Genomic DNA, 10,000 nt, shown 5'->3' on the forward strand with positions numbered 1-10,000 from the left:
AGAGTTCCAGAAGTCCTGTGGCTGCCTTATCATCACAATAACAGGGGTAGGACCCCCATACCATAAATATCTTCTTTTTTTTTTTCTCTCCAGGGCTCATACAGTCTGATCTGTGGAGTTTAGCAGACAGCGGGAGCACTTTGAGATCGTCTGGAAGTCTAAAAGAGATGAGGCTTTAGTGCCAACATCTCCACAATATCTCTACATGTATTGTACAGGACTGCATATTTGAAGTGTGCATTTTTGGGGTGATTCTGAATTAAATGCAAGTTAGGAAAGTAGCCACCATGACCCTTGAGAAAATAACTTATCTACATGAGGTAAAAACAGCTTTAACAGCCTTAACCGCCTATGTGTGAGTCACAGGCCTAACTTTGGTTTATTGACTTCAAGTGAATCAACAAATTAGCTCTCTACTCCATTAGTCCCTAGTCTCCAAAGTGCAATCTCCAAACCAGAGAAGATACAGATGACCCGCTCTCCAATAGAAGACACCTCATAGCGCCATTGATACGCACGACGCAAACCTCAGAACTATCACAACTTATTTTTCAAGTGTCTTTCAAGCTTCACAAGAGTCCAACCATAGCAATAGGTAATACAATTCCCCATAAACAAAACAATACCGTGACACCTTACGAAACCTAGACACGAAAACTTTGAAAACTCCAACAAATAAAACCAAGGCTACAATCATTACCTCAAGCCAGGGTTCAGCACTAACCAGACCAGTTTACATGCATCCAATGGGATGAGACTAAATGGTTTTGGAACATCTTGAATAAAATGCCAATGTGATCAAAAAGGTGAACAAGTTTACTTTAAAGACCATTCTTTTAGAATTTGATGGCTTTGTTTACCCAATGGACAAGGAGAAAGCAGTCATTGGCGGATGGATAGCCTTTATTCTCCAACTGCTGTTTCAACATGACCTAATGTTTTAGCAACTGAGTTTCATTAAACTCGTTTCTACAATTCTATTGCTTGGTTTTGATTAATCTCCCCTAGTCAGATCAGCAGGAGCTGGCCTGTGCCAACCTCGTGCCAGTCGGGCAGTGGACTCACGTGCGGGCACTGTCGGTCAGCTCGCTCTCGTAGTGCTCCAGGCGCTGGCGGATGTAGATGCTGGTGGCCAGCAGACCGCACAGGTTCTGGAAAGGGGCATCGGCGGGCACCTCCTTTGCCCTCTCCTGCAGGCGGCCGACCAGGGCCAGGGCCACGCGGGCAGACACGTCCACAAAGCTGCGGCGCACGGGCAGCAACGGGTCACCACGGGAAACAATCGCCAGGGGCAACAGGTTGTCTACCTCCTTCATGACGTCACCACAGAACTATAGAGGACATAATGAAAGAGAAAAGTGAGATAGAGAAAAGAATCGTGGATTACTGTGTGTGTGTGTGTGTGTGAGTGTGTATGTGTGTGTCTGTGTGTGAGTGTGTATGTGTGTGTGTCTGTGTGTGAGTGTGTATGTGTGGGTCTTTGTGTGTGTATGTGTGTGTGTGTGTGTGTGTGTGTGTGTGTGTGTGTGTCTGCGTGTGTGCATGTGTGTGCGTGTGTATGTGTGTGCGTATCCGAGAGAAAGAGAGAGAGTAAGATGAAATGAAGATATACAAAGTAAAAGACCTCATCATGATCTTTGGCACAAGACTGGCTGTGTAAATATTCCCCAATGAAAGACAGCCTGAGAGTTACGCAACGTGCTTTTTGTTCTTCTACAAAAGCACTTTTCTGAAGAGACATCCCTGCTTTGAAGCAGCTCTCAGATGATCCCAGATCTGCTATTCTAAAGCAAAGGCGCACTCTTGTGTAATATTAACTGTTCTATCTCTATTCCGGGTAATTCATCTTTTTCTGCCATTGGATCCTTCTTCCCCCTGACTGTTTTGACTGACTGTTTATAATTTGAAAAAAGGGGATGGGGGGTGGGGGGGGGGGGGGGGGGGGGGGGGGGGTAGGGGGGGGGGGTAAGAGCCTCTGAGTGCTCATCTTTTCTTACTCAAACAAACCACATGCCTGATTTGCTCTTAGTCAACATTGAACTGTTTTTCTTGTGACAAGACAGGGAGCTGAGAGAAAGGGATGTCTTTCTGGGCCTGCATCGCCGTGGAGACGCACTGAGGCCACGGAGCTCCACTCATTCAATCACAGTCCCCATGTCTCTCCTCCTGCTAACCTCTCTCCATCTCCATCTCCCTCTCTCTCTCTCTCTCTCTCTCTCTCTCTCTCTGTCACACTCTCACTCTCTCTCTCACTCACTCACTCACTCACTCTCTCTTTCTCTCTCTCTCACTCTCTCTGTCACACTCTCTCTCTCACTCACTCACTCTCTCTCTCTCTTTCTCTCTCTCTCACTCTCTCTGTCACACTCTCTCTCACACTCACTCTTTCTCTCTCTCACTCTCTCTCTCTCACACTCTTTCTCTCTCTCCCTCTCTCTCCCCCTCTCTCTCTCACACACTCTTTCTCTCTCTCCCTCTCTCTCTCTCTCTCTCTCTCTCTGTCACACTCTCTCTCTCTCTCTCTCTCACTCTTTCTCTCTCTCCCTCCCTCTCCCTCTCTTTTTCTCTCCTTCTCTCTCTCTCTCCTTCTCTCTCTCCCTCTCCCTCTCTTTTTCTCTCCTTCTCTCTCTCTCTCTCTCTCTCTCTCTCTCTCTCTCTCTCTCTCTCTCTCTCTCTCTCTCTGTGACTGGGGCTTGGCTGAAGGACAGTGCAGGCCGTCCATTCAAAGCCTCCGAGCCTCCTCTCCTGCTGTGTTTTGGAGAGCAAAGGAAACACTTATCTCACTCTCACACATTTCGCTCCTCCAGAAAGTTAAATGTGACTCCACCACACACACACACACACACACACACACACACACACACACACACACACACACACACACACACACACACACACACGCTCTCTTTCTGTTTTGCTCTCTTTCACATACAGACGCTCTAAATTTATCTCCAATTCTGGACTGTTATTGGTCTTTCTCTTGGTCTTTTTTCTTTGTCATGAGCTTCCTGGCAATAGTGTTTGGGTGCATGTCCTGTGTGTCTGTGCTTGTGTGTGTGTGTGTGTGTGTGTGTGTGTGTGTGTGTGTGTCTTTGTTAGAGAGTAAGTGTTCAAAACCAAGCTGAGTATTGCCTGCCGCAGGACTTATGAAGAAAGGACCTCCCAAGGACCACCAGCAGGGACCCTAGAAACAACTGGCAGACCCAAAGACTAACACTATCACTCATACACACACACACTCACACACACACAAGCCTTACAGCAATCCTCATCTCCAGCACACACTCTCTGCCCCATCGGCAGTGATAAAGACATCACGCTGACAGATAGACACACATACACACACACACACAGACTCAGTCTCTTTCTCTCTCTCTCTCTCTCTCTCTCTCTCTCTCTCTCTCTCTCTCTCTCTCTCTCTCTCTCTCTCTTGCTCTCTCTCACACACACACACACACACACACACACACACACACACACACACACACACACACACACACACACACACACACACACACACACAGCACACACACACACACACACACACACACACACACACAGCACACACACACACACACACACACACACACACACACACACACACACACACACACACACACACACACACACTTCTTCAGCACTCCCATCCCTTTTCATAGCCCATCACCTCAAGTAGTGACAAAAGATACCAGGCGCACGCCAGGAAAGAATTTAAATAAATAAATAAATAAATAAATAAATAAATAAATAAAGAATCCAGACGTATGTAATGTGTTCTCCACCCAAATTTACACACCTATAGAAGTGAGTTACGACGGCGAGCCGGTCAAAAGCCGTAAAACACGTGTGTGCGCCATATATATTTCAGCCCTCTCTCCCCCCCCCCCCTCAGGACACGGAGGAGCAGCACCGCACGGCATGGAGCGCGGTGGGAGAAAGGTCGAAACCTCACTCAGCCTCCTTCACACCAACATGGAAACAAGTCTCAATAACAGGCTCATCAGCTAAATCCCATAACAGCACAGTGACTGTGCACTGATTCCCATAACAGCACAGTGACTGTGCACTGATTCCCATAACAGCACAGTGACTGTGCACTGATTCCCATAACAGCACAGTGACTGCGCACTGATTCCCATAACAGCACAGTGACTGTTTACTGATTCCCATAACAGCATAGTGACTGTGCAGTGAATCCCATAACAGCACAGTGACTGTGCACTGATTCCCATAACAGCACAGGGACTGCGCACTGATTCCCATAACAGCACAGTGACTGCGCACTGATTCCCATAACAGCACAGTGACTGTGCACTGATTCCCAAAACAGCACAGTGACTGTTTACTGATTCCCATAACAGCACAGTGACTGTGCACTGATTCCCATAACAGCACAGTGACTGTGCAGTGATTCCCATAACAGCACAGTGACTGTGCACTGATTCCCATAACAGCACAGTGACTGCGCACTGATTCCTATAACAGCACAGTGACTGTGCACTGATTCCCATAACAGCACAGTGACTGTGCACTGATTCCCATAACAGCACAGTGACTGTGCAGTGATTCCTATCTGGAGTCTGGGGGCAGACAAAGACACAGTCCTGTCATCCCCTGCAGGACACTCTTGCCGATGTCCCCCTGTAGACCTACTGTAACGTCCTGTGGGACCATTCAGTCAACACACCGGCGCTTGGCCGCCTCGGCGCTCCGCGGAGGGGACAGCGGAGAGGGTCCGTCAAGGTGAAGGGGGACCCCTCCGAACGTCGGGAGAGATTTATGACCCACTCCTCTCTCCCCCCACGCTCTTTCCCAGCATCCCCTTAACTACCGCTTGGATCAAAGATACCGACCCCCGAACAAGATGACGCCGGCTTCGACCAAGGTTATTCCAGCCTCCAGCCTCCAGCCTCCTTCAATTTTAAACAGCTCCGTGTCTGCCTGATACTTTTTTTTTGCGGTTCTATGTCTTTTTTTTTTTTTTTTTAACGACTTATCTATATTTATTTTCAAAGTGTGGCAAAGATTGCTCATCTCAGCCGCTGTCAACAGGTCAGCTGGGGCGGCGGGTTAAGGACACAGAGGTGTGGGACATCAACACTGAGCCAGTCAATAAGACAAGCCGGTGTCACGCTGATAAATGGTCCCCCTCCATATTATGCAGCTGGAGGGGCTAAGGAGAGGGGGAGGGGGGGGGGGGGGGGGGATCTTCGGTGTAACTCACCCCAATGTTTGGATTGAGGCAAGAGAGCATGAATATGAATGTATGAAATATTGATCCCATTCCTTTTTTCTTCTCTCCTCTCTCCCTCTCTCTCGCTCTCTGCGCTGGGGGGGGCTTGAGGGGTCTCGTGAAGCAATCTTCGGTCCTCGACTATGACATGTGTCAAAAGAAGAGCCCCCTCAGACCCTCCTGGTTTGCTAATGGAATGCGCGTGTTAACCTTTGAGATGCGCTCTGCTCATTGCCAAGCACTGACCTACTCTTAACGACGTTGTCCAGGTCTGGAGTGTGGACAAACCATGCCATCCATAGCAGAGAGGGAGAGAGAGGAAAAAAGATCTGTGCATTTTTAACACTGGAGCAAGTGTCAGCAAAAAAAGGTACTAAGATGCAGACCAACTCTGTCGAACTCCCCCCCCCTAAAAACAGTCTGCATATCTTAGGTGTTGGCCAGACATGAACTAAATTGCATTCTCAGCCATGCAAGATGCCTTACGTCAGAGAGGTGCATAGAGTGGTTGTTTGTCTTAAAGTGTGTTCGGGGGGACTGACAGGTGAAGGAGTGTTCTCCTTACTGGTCTTATTGATCCCAGTGTCCAGTAAGCACGCACATTACATCCACCAGCGGTCGCGTCAGCCCCGGCTGCACCTGGAGACTCCCCGGGCAGGAGGCCTCTCTCTCGGGGGTGACGGCACATCAATCTTCCAGCACGGGCGTAGGGGGGGGGGTGGAGGGTTATGAGAGGGGAGACCCTTTTTTTTACGGGGGGGGACACCAACGACCGCCACAATATGGTGATACAGTACAGTCAGGAGGGTCAAACATGGTCCCTGATGCTGAAAAGAGACAACAGGAGGTTGTCGAGCTCCCATCATGCCCAGGATGAACACCCACGGCTGGGGAGGAGGCAGAGAACACAAGGAGAGTCACGACTGCATAACAGTCAAAGTGTGCGAAAAATCTAAAATAAATATTGCCATTCACAAGTTTACATACACTCTCTCTCTCTCTCTCTCTCTCACACACACCCACACACACACAAAGTCATGTACACCACATGTACAAAGCAGGACTATCAGAGGCCTCCTGTGTTGGTGCTGTTCCAAAGTCAAAGCAGCGGCGGCAGTCCTTTTTCCTCTAAATCTCAATCGCCCGTGGCCGTCCGGCCGCCGGGACAGGCTCCGTGACCGCCGGCCTTTGAAGCGCCTCTGTTTTCTAGCTTCTCTCTCTCTGTCTGACTCGCGCTCTCTTTTTCTTTCTCACTCTGTCTCTATCGGTCTCTCTTCATCCCCCCCATCCCATCCTCCCTCACTCACTCACTCGTTCAACAACAGTGAGTGAAGGGTTTGGATCTCAAAGGACAGAGATGGCCCCGAACAACTGATCGCCTGCCCAGCTGCCAGCACACAGCTTTGCCATTAGACACACACACACGAACACACACACACGAACACACACACACACGAACACACACACACACACACACACACACGAACACACACACACACGAACACACACACACAGACAAAAGCCCATACGGAAAGAGAGACCAGTTCAAAGCCCCCCCCCATAGCCATGGACCAGTCCCTTCTATGTGAGCATTTATTTCTAAAGTTTTTTCTTCCTGTCGCAAAAACTGAGGGTTTGTTGGTCAGACAGACCATACAGTACACTGCATTTGTTAAACAGCATTGACTTCTTGACATTAAGGAATACAAAACTGGCAAAAGCTGGAGAGAAGAGTAACAGAAACAGCACAAATTTCAATTTCAACCGTTCCTCAAAGTGACCTTTTCTCCCTTCTTTAAAATGCACACTCCATAATTGTCTACCTCGGGGATTTTTTCAGTGTGACGAGCAAGAGTTTGAGTGATGGGAGCAGCTTGCCTTGGCTATCATCTTGGGGCACTCTCTTTCCAGACAGGTAAGGGCGATGCCCTGCCTCTGTGGCACGCTGCCCAGCGCCAGTACGGCCGAGTTGGCACGCGCCACCTCCTCCTGTTGTAGGCTCCTGGCACACACGTCTTCCAGCAGCACCTTCACACAGTGGGCCATCTGGGGCACCAGCTCCACAAACGCCCCCCTCCACTCGAATTCCAGGGACACCGCCTAGGAGCAATCCAGAGGGACAGAGAGCCATGTTTGTAGTTCTTAATGGCAGAAAAGGTGAGAATGCTACAAGGAGGGAAACTACAAATATGTGGGGGGGGTCAGCTCACCTCTGCAGAGTTCAGGATCAGATCGGGCGTGGCAGCGCTGCTCCCTTCGCCTGGAGTCGCCTCGGGGTCCTCTCTAGATTTCTTTAAAATCCCTGAGTCCAAGAGTCAAATACAGAGTCAGAATTAGAGAGTTTACTTCAGGAAAAAAAAACTTCAACTAACATACTTAAGTATGACACATTCTTTTTGGAGTGCCTACAACCTAATTAGCATTAATTAACCAGCCCTCCTCTGGGTTGAATAATAAAAACACCATCAGCCCCACGCACTGGAGCTTCTCGCCGCCCTGACAGTAAACTCGCCGTGGCAAACATGCTAAACGCTAGGGCGTTGTCTCGGCCCGTGTTAACCTGAGGCTAACGCTCTCATCATCATCATCTCACACTGCTGTCCTCTGCATCACCCCCCTGTCAACTTGCAGTGACCCGCAGACCGCCTGAACGCCCGCCCGCCCGCCCGCCCGCCCGCGCCACGTGACCGAAACAGACCGAGCGCGCAGCACAGACGCGCAGTGACTGCGCCGGCGCTGCGGCAGAAACAGCAGGAGCAGCATCAGCAATATGACTGCTCTATATCTGGAGGCTTGGAGTTGATTTGAACCACAGATACGGATGTTGGGCATATTGCGAGTAATCCTTTTAGGAGGTTGAGGGGGAGGGTATGATGTCTTTATAAGTGTGTGCATGTGTAGTACGTGGCTGTGGCTCTCTCTCTCTCTCTCTCTCTCTGTGTGTAAGTGTGTCTGTTTGGGAAGAACAAATTAAAAGTGTATGTGTGGAGGCTGCATTTTTCTAATCAGTGGCGGGGTGTGCAAGACCCCGGGCGAGGCAATTTAGACCTAACAAGAGCCCAGCAGCCTGGCACCGGCACAGAGCTGCTGGCGTGTCACTCTTTGACCTTTAAGCTCATCTGATGAATTTCTGGTAATTAAGTCGTTTGATTGCCTGAATTAATGATTTGGATAAGTGCCCTTTAAAGGCTGTTTACTTCTCTGTAAATCGAGCCTTTCTGCATGTCTTGTTTTTTAATGTAACCTTTATAGAAATGACTACACGCACCACTCACTCCCGGCTCACTCTGCCTCTACGGGCCACAGAGAGAGCAAGAGAGACGAGAGAGAGAGAGAAAGAGAAAGAAAAAAAGAAAGAAATGCAATCTAAATTTGTCTATACACTAAACAAATTGGTGAATACTTCACTATAAAGACACATGGGTCCATGCATAACAACCCCATCTTTAAAAACGTGTGTGAAGAGACAGTGATATTCAATAACAGCAAAAAGGATACCTTTGCCCATTTTGCTTGTACTAAGAGTCTGGTGAACAGAGTTCCCAGCATTTAATTAATACCAACTTTTACCGTTTGTGCATTTGGTTCAAACTGCACTACTTCTTTTGTTAATTGTAAGTATCACAATGGTGACAAATGTGTAAATTCAGCACCTAAAATCCTCAGGCCTCTCACGGCAGGAGGTGAAGGCATAATACAAATAACATTATCCGTTGGAAAAGACCTACTGACTGGTAAACGTACAATTGTATCCACTACGTGACAGAAATTCAAGCCCGTTCTATGACATCGGCTATATATCCCTGACTTAGAAGTTGATGAATATGTTGGTCTAAAATCGGAGAACTTTCCGTCCTTAAGAGGAGCGTGGGAAGCTCTCGAGGACTATGATGTCGGACCCTAAAGCTTAACAGAAGGTCTTCCAAAATGTGAGAACTATCCTGCACTCTTAACACACGGGTCAGCCATTACTCTCCCCTGCGGCCATCATTACTCCAGCTGCAGGTGATGATGGGCTGTTCGGAGGCCGATTCTTCCACTGGAAAAGGGTATCGGATGTTTCTGTGCGGGTGGAAAATGGCCGCCTGGAAAAGCTGTGCTCACTCTGGCCCCGCGCAGACAGGCGGCCGTAAACTATCAGCAGGGATCACGGAGCGAGAGGAGGGATTGCGTTTCAAGCAAATAAAAAAAACGAGAGGTGAAGTATCTGGTTGAGTGGAACCTGCCCAACATCTCCATATAGATTTCACGAGCTTATGGTTTTATACCCCTTTTATATTTTACTGAGCTTGTCTACAGACTACTGTTCGTTCGTGTGTGTGTGTGTGTGTGTGTGTGTGTGTGTGTGTGCCTCTGTGTGTGTTGGTGTGTGTGTGTGTGTGTGTGTGTGTGTGTGTGTGTGTGTGTGTTGGGGTGTGCGTGTGTGTTGGTGTGTGTGTGTGTGTGTGTGTGTGTGTGTGTGTGTGTGTGTGTGTGTTGGTGTTGGTGTGTCGGTGTGTCCTCAGTTGGCAGAGAGGGTTGTGGGCATAAACCTGTCCATTTGCAATACGTGTGTGAGGCAGGGGAGAGGAGGTAGAATGACGAGGTAAAAACGAGAAGAGAGAAGAACAGGCAGAAAGAGAGAGAGAGAGAGAGAGAGAGAGAGAGAGAGAGACAGAGAGTCGGGCAAAGACATGGAAAGAGTTTAGCAGACAAAGACAGACAGACAGACAGACAGACAGACAGACAGACAGACAGACAGACAGACCGAGAGACAGAGAGACAGAC

The 10,000-nt window shown here is 48.7% G+C and overlaps 1 protein-coding gene across 1 annotated transcript in view; it reads right to left on the reverse strand.

The window, feature by feature from the left end:
• The window catches only part of kiaa0825 (KIAA0825 ortholog), a 132,077-nt gene that overhangs the window by 98,214 nt on the left and 23,863 nt on the right, over positions 1–10,000 (reverse strand). Inside the window, exons 6-8 of the mRNA XM_031585465.2 lie at positions 7,444–7,535; positions 7,112–7,333; positions 1,063–1,331 (exon numbers count right to left, since the gene is read on the reverse strand). Of these exons, the coding sequence (XP_031441325.1) occupies positions 1,063–1,331; positions 7,112–7,333; positions 7,444–7,535 (583 nt within the window). The remainder of the gene's footprint in view (positions 1–1,062; positions 1,332–7,111; positions 7,334–7,443; positions 7,536–10,000) is intronic.

This window comes from Clupea harengus, chromosome 18, assembly GCF_900700415.2.
Source record: "Clupea harengus chromosome 18, Ch_v2.0.2, whole genome shotgun sequence".
Classification (NCBI taxonomy): Eukaryota; Metazoa; Chordata; class Actinopteri; order Clupeiformes; family Clupeidae; genus Clupea; species Clupea harengus.